The following is a 12,126-nucleotide window of genomic DNA, read 5'->3' on the forward strand; positions in this document are numbered from 1 at the left end:
GGTCGAGTTTTGGGAGTTGCGGTTTGGGATGTTGAGGCAAAAGTGTTGGTGTGTTTAAAAGTGGAGAGGAGTGCGGGTTAGGTATATGTCAATGTTTAGTGAGGTATATAATCTGAAAGCCTTTTGCTAGGGAGGATTCTTAATGTGAGTGCGAACCTGTCCTATAAAAGTGGTCCTTTTCAAATTACAACTTTTGTGGATACTGGCTAGCGCTGTCTCGCCCGACTTAACTTGTTAGGGGCCACAACATGTTTGTCTTGCGGCCACAATTTTAACAAGGGTGCCACGGGCCTCAATACAAATAAAGAAAGTGCCACGCACTTTATTCCTATTGGGTACTAAAATACAGATATAGTGGTGCCATGGGCCTCTTAAACCATTGGGCTTCAGTGCCACACATGATAGCTACGCCATAGTCGTAAAAATATGTTGTGCTGTGGTTTTGCAATATGCTACGCAATCAAATAATGGACGGAATGCTGAATAAATCATATATTCACCCCCAGTCAAGAGCTCTGGGTTAAATCCCTCGTTCTTTTACTCACCATGCGACCCCAGTTTAGACCCTGTGCCTCATGGGAACAGTCCAGACCGAACTGCCAAGCCAGGTCCTCCCTGGACCGGAAACAAGCATCCTGGGACCGGTTTCTGGCACAGTGAGCAAGGGACCCACGCCTGGGCATTCCCATCCCACTTAGGGTGAAAAGTGCTACGCAAACAAATGAAGGGCGGAATGCTGAAAAAATCATACATTCACCCCCAGTCAAGAGATCTGGGTTAAATTCATTGTTCTTTTGCTCACCATGCCACCCCAGTGTATTTGTCACCCTAAGTGGGACGGGTATGCCCAGACGTGGGTCCCGGGCTCTCCATGCCACTGGAGTCAAGCTATCCTGGCTGATGAGGGCTGAAAGCCCGAAACTGGTCCTAGGATGCTTGTTTCCAGTTCAGGGAGGACTTAGCCTGGCAGTTCGGGCTGGACTGTTCCCATTGGGCGCAGGGTCAAGACTGATTTGCATATGGCTGGGTCTAAACTGGAATGGCATGGTGAGCAAAAAAAGGATGGATTTAGGTCCAGATCTCTGTACTGGGGTGAATGTATGATATTGTTCTGCATTCTGTCCATCAATTGTTCTTTTTGCATTTGTCAACCCGAGTGGGACGGGTATGCCCAGACGTGGGTCCCGTGCTCTCCATGCCACTGGAGTCAAGCTGTCCTGGCTGATGAGGGCTGAAAGCTCGAAACTGGGCCTAGGATGCTTGTTTCCAGTCCAGGGAGAACCTGGCCTGGCAGTTCAGGCGCAGGGTCAAGCTTGATTTGCATATGGCTGGGTCCAAACTCGAATGGCATGGTGAGCAAAAAAAACGATGGATTTAGGCCCAGATCACTGTACTGGGGTGACTGTATGACATTGTTCTGCATTCGGTCCATCAATGGTTCTTTTTGCAGTGGTTATGCAATATGGCATTATACCTTTCCATATACGTGATTATGACAAGGACACTTTATCCATGGTCTGAAACTATAACCCCAAGGCTACAGAACAATTGTCCAAGAGCTGTCTCTATTTGTCATGCGTGACACTGCAGTTGTTCTACAAAAAAAAATATTAAATGTTTCAAGAACATACCAAGCAGGAGCGGTTTCAAAGACCCAAGACCAACAATGGAGAAAATCCCTTCCCTCTATAATGCAAGTGAAAACAAATAATGTATCTTTCAGATAAAAATATCAACATTATTTAAGTGCAAAGTTTTTTTCTTTTGCGATCCAGTTCATTCAACCAGACAAGTGCTTAGAATGGTCTTGGTTTGCAGTACCAAGCTGCCTATACAAGCATACTTATGTTCACAACAGTAACACACACATTTCTGCAGTGCACGTTGATTAGTTTGGAATGGTGCATGGCATGGGAAGGCTCACGTTTAAACTTAGGGGACATCTGTCACCCGCTGGTTCAAGAGGCATTGTTTATGAATTACACGAGGGGACACGTTCCTTTTAGCAAATAATTGTACTATTAGGCGCAATGCCTTGTAAAGGGGGGGGGGGGGGTGGGAGAGAACGCCAGAAACAGAGGGGCTGAGGATCCCGCACGAGCGGTTGCGCACCCCTGGTGAAGGCACTAAACTGGCACGTCTCTTTCTAATTCTGGCGGCTGCTTTATCTTCTGGGTGCCAAAGATAGAGTCGGGGAGACCACCGTGTCTCGGGCGGCTCCTTTCAAGCCGGGCAGAAGCGCACGCCGAGCATAAGGTGGGCCACAGCTGCTGCAGGGACAGCTGCTGCCGACGTCTTGCCTGGGACAGTCTGCAGCAAGTAGTGCGGGCGGGGCGAGGGCAGCAGCTGTGCCCCACCTCTTCTGTGGTCAGATTGTCATAGCAGCTACCGCCCGTCCCCCCTCCCCAAACATTAAGGTGGGGGCACTACGCTCTCTGCCCGTGCCTTGCACGCCCCCCATCTGCAGGTCTGTGACATCGCCCCTACACTCACAACTTTTTAGGGCCCGTGCAAGTCAGAGGGTTGGTCCGCGGAAGCTCCTCTGTGGCAGGTGCACGGCGTGTGACCCCTGCCTGGGCCGCCGCTGCACACAGGCGCGCTGAGGAGCGAAGAGGTGAAGGAGGAGGGAGGGGTGAGCACTCCTGATGAGGGAGAGGAGGAGGAGGGGGCGAAGCATCGCGAGACCGGACTCGTTAACAACCTGCTCCACAACACAGACCGCTGCTGCTAGGCGGCCAGTAACAGACGGCAACCCTGCAGACAGCGGAGGGCTCCGGCCGCAGCCACATCTGGGAGCCCATGAAGGAGCAGCCGCGCTCCCCCGGCGGGTGCGAGCCCCCCTGGGCCCCTCGGGCACATTCGCCCTCAACTTGTAAGTACCTTGCTGCACCCTGTTCCCTGCGCTGAGCCGGAACTCACTTTCCCATTATTTCCTGAAAGAGACAAGTTTCTGTTGCTTTAACTCCGTGTTGCTTTGCCTGCCATTTCACCCCCTTTCCCAAGCGCAAAACAAAAGGAGCATGCCAGCGCGTAGAGAGCAGCTGCAAACATCGTAAGCCATCACTACTTGGACTTTTTATCCGGAACTTTTTGGAAATTATGCCTTACTTTTTTACTACTATTTTACTTTACTGCCTTACTTTTTTTTTTCTTTTTTAAGAAAATGTATCAGGTATTCCTATTAAGCGCACATTTAAAACCCGAGCATAATTAGTTCTAATTTAAATTCTTAGTGCATAACGTGCCCGGAGTTGTGGAAATACGAGTACGCGACAAGTCCTTTATTTCCTTAAACTTTAGAACCTAGAGAAAAGAGACAATCTGCCTAGCGCTGGAAAGTGGGGGAACTCACGCGCCGGTGTAATCTGTGTAAGATCTTAAACTTCAGGTAGCCCCAAAATGACCCCTGTAAGGTCTCAACATGCCCCCAACCTTAAATTCTCCCTTTTGATATGTAGGAGCATGTCATGTTTTCAGTAGCACTGTTTAAAGTGCGTGTGTGTGTGGGGGGGGGGGGGGGGGGCTTTCGGCTGATGGCTATAAATGGGGCTGCTGGAACTTTAAAAAAGGCAGCAAGCTGTGGTCGGCTGGTAGCTCGATTTGGATGAACATATGGCATTAAAAAGGAGCACAGCTGGAGGTAGCATTTCCATCGCAGTGAAATAAGAGCAGCTGACTCTCCAGCTTGCAGTGTAATTAGCAAACCGAGCACTGCCTGCCTCTCCCGCACCCCCCTCGCGCTCTCCCTCACTCACACACTTGCTATTCTTCCCTCCCTGTTCACATCTCCAGAGTCCAGGCTCCGGCCACCCCAGGTCTGCCCGGGGGTTATTCCAGGAGCACGCACAGCCTCTGGGGAGGTAAGCTCTGGGGAACAATGCACCTGCTGTGGGGCAGCTGTGTCGCAGTCAGCTGCCTTCGGCCATGCTAACTTTTTTAAAGGCTTTAACCGCAAACACGTCGAGGGGTCAGAAGTAGGGAAATTGAATAAATGTTTACCTAGTGTAGAATTATGATTATTTTTAAGAAAAGCTTGCCGCGTCTCCATATTGGTGCTTAAAAACCGTGAGAGCCCCCGCCCCCCCTCTTTCGCAGACGAGCTGGCGTGCATTCTCTGAGGAAGTTGTGGGACTGGCTGCGTGTTGCTGCTTTATTCATCTCCATGGTGCCCTGGTGTCTGCATGTGTACAATGGTTAATCTGTGCCGGGTTAATACAGATGTCAGGGCGCATTTAGCGCCCGCTTGCAAACGTGAATACGGTTTGTTTGTCAAATGATTTTTTTTTTAAAAAGCGCAAGGGGAAGTTTAGTTCGTACCAGCGATTTGGGAATGCGAACCAATTGGATTTTAAGTTAAACTTTTGTTCCGTTGTATTTTTTTTATTTGAATAATGAGACGGGTTATTTGTGGATAATGAAACCCAAACAATACAATTTAAAGTGTGTGTTTTTGATCAAATTGGTAGCGAAGTGGGTCATTAATTCGAAGCGTATATATAACATTGTATGAGGCTTTATATGTAATACGAATTTGCTTTTTACTTTAGAAATGTTGAGGGGGGAGTGGCACAAGACAGTAAACAATTTTAAACATAGTGTTTGGCAGCCAGCGGTTTCCATAACTACTTTGTCACTCGTGTGTGTGGTTTGTTTTATCTTTAAGAAGAGCGTAATTAACAAAGCTTTTTGAAGTGTCCCCCTTCCTTAGACGCTTCTGTTGACTCAAAAATCTAGTTTTTCCTGTTCCCGGCAGGTGTCGAGCGATGGCAGGGCTCATTAACAATTGCAAACGGGCGGCACAATGTGAAACTGTAAACGTTATTGGTGCATACTTGGAAAAAGTTGTTTCTTGTTCCGCGTTGCCGGGGCTGCGGTTCTTAGTGTGCTTCTAATGTGTCCTGTTTTGTGTGTTTTTTTTCAGGGTATGAGGAAGGGATGGAGTTCCCGGAGCACGGCCGTCGCCTGCTACAGTGCCTGAGCCAGCAGCGTCTGCAAGGGTTCCTGTGTGACTGCACCGTGCTGGTGGGCGAAGCCCGCTTCAGGGCGCACCGGGCCGTGTTAGCCTCCTGCAGCATGTACTTCCACCTCTTCTACCGCGAGCAGCCGGGCACCGCCGCCCGGGACACGGTGCACCTCAACAGCGACATCGTCACGGCCGCCGCCTTCGGCCTGCTGCTGCAGTTCATGTACGAGGGCCGCCTGGAGCTGGGGCGGCTGCCGGCCGAAGACGTGCTGGCCGCCGCCAGCTACCTGCACATGTACGACGTGGTAAAGGTGTGCAAGGGTCGCATGAAGGACAGGGAGGGCCGCTTAAGCGCCAACTCTCCATACACTGCGAGGCACGAGGGCGACTCTGGGGACAGGAAAAAGGCCAGCGTTGCCCCAGTATACCATGAGAAGGTCAGCTGGACCAATGAGCCGGGGGATGTGAGAGCTGAGTCCCCAGAGGTGTTAACGGGCCCAGAAACAGCTGGAAGGATAAAGGGTAGCGAGTTCTGCCAGGAAAGACAGTTGAGCGAGGGGCCACCAGGGCAGACTTTGGTCTCTGAGGTGGACTGTGTTCTGGATTTGTCTTTCAAGCCTGTGTCGGAGAGGGATCTCTTTAACCCCTCCCGGGGGCCTGGACAGCTGGCGCCTGATGCGCACCACCAGTCCACTGAGCCACTTGTGAAAAATGAACGGGACATGCTGACAGATGAGGAGGAAGGTGGGGTCAGGAGCCCAGAGGTTCAACACTTGGGGACCAATGCCAGCAGCCTGATCACCGGCCTGGGGCACATGTTCGCGGGGAACGGACTCCCTCATGTGAGGGAAGAGGACCTGGATAATGACAGACAGGACAGTGAAGACGACCTCGACTGCTCAGACATCTCTTCTGCTGTGTTGGTACCTCCAGGGCACATATGCGTCTGCCCCCTGTGCAGCAAAGTGTTCCCAAGCCCACACATCCTCCAGCTGCACTTGAGCTCCCACTTTAGGGACCGGGATGGCACAAGGCCCAAACTGTCCCCCGACGGTGCCGTGCCCACCTGCACCATCTGTGGAAAGACTTTCTCTTGCATGTACACTCTGAAGAGGCATGAGCGGACTCACTCAGGGGAGAAGCCCTACACATGTGTGCAGTGTGGAAAGAGCTTCCAGTATTCTCACAACCTCAGCCGACACGCTGTGGTGCACACACGGGAGAAGCCTCATGGCTGTAAGTGGTGCGAGAGGCGCTTCACGCAGTCTGGCGACTTGTATCGGCACATCCGCAAGTTCCACTGTGGCCTGGTCAAATCCCTTGCGATGGAATAATGATGGTTACTTCATGTTTCAAAAAGGCAATATCTGATTGTATATTGTTTCTGATATTCAGAGTTCAAAGTATAATTACAATATCTCCACAATTGTAAACTATGCCTGTTCAGTTAAAAAAAAAAAAATACATTGGCACTTACTTCCAGTGGGCTGGAGCAATGGACGTGTGTAGTTTCAGACCTCCGCAGGTGTGTGGTTATTATGGTTAATCTGACATCTGTAGATGTTGCATACCATCTAGATATCTCTGGGGGCAGTTTGATTTCCTTAATACCAGACTGCATAGCTGAAAGGGTGTGACACTATCGGGCACGCCTGGCTTTTTAGCTCCTGTCTCATTTTATTCTGGTACTAGTAGCACTGTATTTATAATGTTAAAATTATATATGAGTAGCAGAACTACAAAATGATGGGAGCTAAAATGCTTGGGCTGACTGAATTGCTCTCACCTGGTGTAAAACATTTCAAACCTCTGTGGTGACTGTGTTGTCCAACTAATGCAAATTTAGTCAAAGATGTTCCTGGTGACTGTACTTGCAGTCCTCCTCCATGTAATTCTGTATTCACAACAAACGAAGTGCACATGGTTAAAGGTATTGAATAAGTCTCTCGGTGATGGCCTTGATCCTTTGAATAGCGCTGAAAAGAAGGGTTGCCCCTCCGCATGATGGAAGCCGCATGATGACGTAGAGTCACTGGAGATGAAAAATAAACAGCTGAATATTGAGTACAGTGAGTTGCCTTTGGTAGCTGAACAGCAAGATTTGGTATCATAGTATCCACATACTTGAGTTGACCAGTTGTAGAGGAGCGTTAAAAATATGGTAAAGTGTGGGGTAAAGGTGCCGGTTGACATCGACTTTGTGTTAGACCTTCACCATCCTGAATGATTACTGGTCCCAGTTTTACAGTATTGAGTCTCATATGTGCAGTACTTATGCACTTTGCCCTACAGCACCCTACTCTATGCTAATGACCATGTGTGTCAGTAGGGGGGCACAAAAGCTAGATTTTTGGCACACAAACGGAATATTTGAAATCCTTATTGCAATTTGCCTAAACCCCACAGTGGTAGCAGTGCCTCTCCCAGAGCTTTATTCAGTGAGATAGATTGTTTCTTTCATGGGTTTTTGGAAGCCTGCAGTGAAACCCAGAACTGCAGTAAACCAGGTGTTCTGCTCAGATGACGCAACACCCCAAATTAGGTTAGACTTCTGCAATTGTCAGATTTTCAAGGTAATGTATGCATAATCGGTCAGGCTGAAGCAAAGATGTGCTAAAATGTTTGCACAAAATGTGATCGTATTCAGTTTGTCTACTGTCACAAGCTATTTTAAGATGGTTCCTAAAAAAAAAAGGCTGCTTATATTTAATTGGATTGTAACTCTAATAGTTTAAGAATTGCAGTCATGCAGGGCATTTAAGTTGGTTGTTTTACATCGCTAGTAGCAGTTGCATGGTGGCACATATGTAAGTTGCCCTAAAGTATACTTTATTTGCCGTTTAACTTCTTGTTCTTTTGAAAATGATGTTGATCCTCTGGGTGTGGCTTGGTGATGTTTCTGATGAATGCTGCTGTAAATGCTGGTGTCTGAGAAGATACACAGCTCAAACTATTCTCATTTAGTCTTTAAACAATTCTTGTGTAGTCTATTCAAAAGTCTGGTAAGGGCTTCGCTATGAAAGCCATTTGTAGTGCGGTGGGGGTGAAAAAATACAAACAGAATAGGAGTTGTTGTGGAGTTACTTTATGTTTCACTAGAGGGAAAGTTAGATTCTCTATAATTTTTCACAATTCAAAAGGACGTGCACTGCATTGTTTACCATCAGCAGGAAGCTAACCTGTTTAAGTGGATATATGCTTATAGTTTTTTTTTCTATGAATATCTTGATTGTAAAGCTGTGGCACAAAATTAATAGGATACTCCAGATTTGTGGGTATTTTACTTAATGCAAATGACTATGGGCAAAATGGAGACACGTTGATTACGTATAATTATTTTTTTCCTTTTGTATTTCCTAATTTGTTGTGTTAACCTTTGTCACTTAGGCCTCTTTTCTGGAAAAAGTGCTAAATTATGGAGTATCTATCCAATCATTCACACTAGATATGAAGTCAATAACTTCAGATTTTATTTTTAATTAACTTCTGACCAGTATCCAACACTTGGTGTGTTGTTGTTTTTCAGTTAACTCAGTCAAATCATGCATTTGCAAAAACAGTTATTTCCTGATGCATTTGTACTATGTTGCATTTGTTACACTGTTTGGAATAGTACAAATGTATTGATTGTGCCTGTGTTCTAATAGGCTGTTATGCAGAAGAAACATTTCTGAGTTGGGTTTTCAGTGCTGTGACTTGTGGCCTGCATATTGCTGAATACCCCACTAGACGCCTAGATTCACAAGTTGGTTTCACATATTCAGCGATGTAAATGTTCCTCTTCAACCCAAGGAGAAACTTGCCACTGCATAGATCAAATCATCGATAAGTTGTCCTTCTGTCTTTAGAACTTCCCTAAGGAAGAGGAAGTTTAAAACTTCACGTAAATGTGATATTACTTCTTTGACCGGAGCAGCCATTGAGATGAGTTCACAGTGAAGGAATGTTCTAAAATGTATATTTATTCATTACATGAATCTAAGACACCCTATTTCTAGATATTATAGGGTTTCAAAAAGAGGAAACCATCTGTATTTGCTCATACAATGTATTAAAGAAGCACTACTACTGTGACAGTATATTTGAACATTTGCAATTGCAGTATGCATAGGGTATTTATCGTTTATGGTACTTTTTCTTCCAGAAGCCATTCAACTTAATTTTTTTGGCAAAACAAAATGCCTTTAATTAGATTTGCCTGCTTTTTTCCTTCGAATGTATGTGTAATGTAAAAAAAACTACTTTGTACAATTTTTATTTATAGAGTATTGCAGTCTACGTTTCTTTATATGAGTACAATACTAAGATGGGGCTGGTACATTCAAATGGTACAGTTTTCATTGAATTACACACTTGCCTTTTTTATGTATTTGTACTGTTCTACCTACTGAATATTAATATTATTTTTTGCAGTGATTTAAAAAAAAAAAATAGCACTGAGGTCAAAATCTACTAAACTTAAGTTATTTTTATTTTTCCTGATGACACTTGATAAATTATTTATTAGATTTTGTATTTGAAGTCACATAATTGTTTCTGGATCCTCTCTCATGACGTTAATTTACACTTGAATTCAAATCTCAGAAAATGTGCATTGACATTTCTTAAAATAAAGGCTAATAACTTTTTTTTTTCTTAAAGTACTTACATTTTTTTCTGTTTATATTTCGTGACTTTATTGACACTCCTTTGACTTTCATGTTTTGCTCCTCTCCTAAATTTACATGTTCCCTGAGATAACTTCTTCAAACCATAAGCTAAATGAACATCCTAATTTTTACTTCTTTTCGCTTGGCAAATGTCATTTAGCACTCATTTTCGTTCTCTGCAGTAATTTGGAGCCAAATTTATAAGGCTTTTCCTGAAGGTGCATCTTGCTTCTTGGAAGTGAGGAGTAAGTCGCCACGAAGTCACAATTACAGAACAAGCATATTTATTCAAGCCATTGAACAACAGCAAAGATCATCTTCTATTCTACGCTAATGCTATGCTAATCTTTTATTGGACTGTCAATATTCATTTATTACTTTAGGATTTTAAGAGTAAAGATTTTTGCACTTAGTTTGGCAGTTGCACAGTTATCTTTGATTTCATAAACCTGTGGAAATGTTGTTAGTGAACTTTCAACCGGTGCCAGTTGATTACTGTCCCATATGTACATGATGCTGTTTTTTGTAATTCCTGTTGCTCGGGAAGGAAAAATAACGTGCAGGTCTTTTCTCGCACTACCTGCTTTCTTCTGAGGTGCGCTTGTACGATCCTGTCGAAAAAGTATTGCAGAAGTGCTAGTACTCCTTTTGAAATGAAAGAAGAGGCAACAACTTCCCACTTAAAGCACTGATAAGTTCAAAATAAAATGAAGCATAGTGCTGCTCTTAGCTATTAACACTGGATTCAAGTTTTCTGCAAAGCAATACTGTGAAGCTATTGTAAATCTTTAGAAATAATCCTTAACCGTGAGGTAATTCAGATGAAGTATGTATGTTTGAAGACCCATTTGTGGGAGAGTTTTATAATATACAAAAAGTAGATCAGTTTGAATGATATATATTTTATGAAAAGAAAATCCTATCACTGTTTTATAGTGAATTATTTTTCTGGGGTGTTAGTATTCTGGTGTTTTAGTCTAGATATGACAATCACGTAATCCGAGTGATGAAAATGTTCTTAAATTCTTACAAGTTTTCGTGGCGTTCTGTTTGTGACGTGTGCTGTTAAACTGTGATAATTCTAGCTAGCACTGTTATCTTTATAAAATGTTGCAAAATGTAATAAAAATTTGTTTTGACATTTTTGGCAATTCTTGTATTTTGAGAGTTCCTTTTACAGTCTGTGACCAATTGCAGCTTGATAACTTTCAAAATTGAAGCTTTCTGCTCATTACTAAGACCCCACACAATGGGTGTTGGTAGAATGCACTTCGCCAACCTCTCCATCGATAAGCATCTATTTCTGAACTGGTGGGGACATTTGCAGCTACTAATGGGATAGTGTGTTACTGAGGCAAACATGAAAAGGCTTTTACTGTCCTTAGTAAGCAACAGACTGCCCACCAATGCAAATTGGTAGTGGCACTAATAACTTCTTTAAGTGGGTCACTATGTAGCTAATGCCATATTTTGTTTTTATTGGAACGGATATAGGATGGTATCATTGGTTCAATGGTGAAAAGGTTGGACTACTCTGTTGGATTTTGGAACTTTTTGTTGACTTATCAAGGAGTTACATTCTTCTTATGGTTGGTAACAATCATTTGCTGTTCAAAGCTATCTTCTCCACAGGACTTTCTTCATTCGTCTAAGGTGATCTCTCATCACTCTGATGCCGTCCCCGGATAGGACATGCTGTACCCATCTTTGACTAGACTGCCGTGACTTAGCAAGTCTTTACGTCCCCTTCAGCGGACCACAGCCTTAAACACTAGATAGTACAGATGCATTTCTGTGGAGCAAAATCAGACCTCACCATCTCGACCTCACACAGTAAAAAAGATGCAGAAAATAAGAGAAACTATTTTGTGTGTGGGAGTTCCATATAAACCCAATTCACTACCAACCTCCTATTCACAACACAGTTGATTGCTTTTCTGTATGAAACCAGTTCATAGTGTAATACATTTAGGTGGATAATGGCAACAATAAATCCTATTTGTTTTTGTAATGGGAGTTAGTTGTTTTAGAAGAAAGTATGCTTGATTTATTTATTTATTTTCTCGTGTTAGTCTTCACTCGTCTTGCTTAGGATGACTGTTTGTTTTGTCTGACGGTTATAATCTTCAAAGTTCAAAAAAAGTGTGTTCTTTATTAGTTTTAGAAGCCGGAGACGGCACAGCTAGAGAAAATAAGCAAAGTAACACGTTTTCATTACAATAGAAGGCAGATAAAATTAAGAGCTCTTGTAATGCAATTTTTTTTTTTGCGCAATAATATTTCAAATGAATCTGTCGCAAATTTGTTTTAAAGTCAAGACCTTTAAAGTATATTTTCAGCTGGCTTGCTCCATGTATGCCAAGCATAATATTTGTGGTCTTGGGCTTTCATTTAACAAAGCAGTGTATTCTGGGATTTGTAATCTTTTTCTTCAGTTGACCAATGCATTTGTTAATAATTTGTAAAGGGAAAGTCCAGGATTGGAGAGTCCGTATTTGACATGTGTAGAGCAAC

General features: G+C 43.9%; 1 protein-coding gene across 3 annotated transcripts; it reads left to right on the forward strand.

Moving 5' to 3' along the window:
- The first annotated feature begins 2,613 nt into the window (after window positions 1-2,613).
- ZBTB42 (zinc finger and BTB domain containing 42) lies at window positions 2,614-10,763 on the forward strand. Of its 3 annotated transcripts, none has more exons than XM_085626246.1 (2): window positions 2,614-2,872; window positions 4,922-10,763. In XM_085626246.1, exons 1-2 carry the CDS (start codon window positions 2,800-2,802, stop codon window positions 6,295-6,297), a joined length of 1,449 nt encoding a protein of 482 aa, XP_085482372.1. In that variant the 5' UTR covers window positions 2,614-2,799; the 3' UTR covers window positions 6,298-10,763. The 3 variants fall into 3 exon arrangements, with proteins under 3 accessions (XP_085482372.1, XP_085482373.1, XP_085482371.1); XM_085626247.1 differs by lacking the exon at window positions 2,614-2,872 and adding an exon at window positions 3,663-3,860; XM_085626245.1 differs by lacking the exon at window positions 2,614-2,872 and adding an exon at window positions 4,126-4,260.
- The last annotated feature ends 1,363 nt before the right edge of the window (window positions 10,764-12,126 follow it).

This window comes from Triturus cristatus, chromosome 9, assembly GCF_964204655.1.
Source record: "Triturus cristatus chromosome 9, aTriCri1.1, whole genome shotgun sequence".
NCBI classification, from domain to species: Eukaryota; Metazoa; Chordata; class Amphibia; order Caudata; family Salamandridae; genus Triturus; species Triturus cristatus.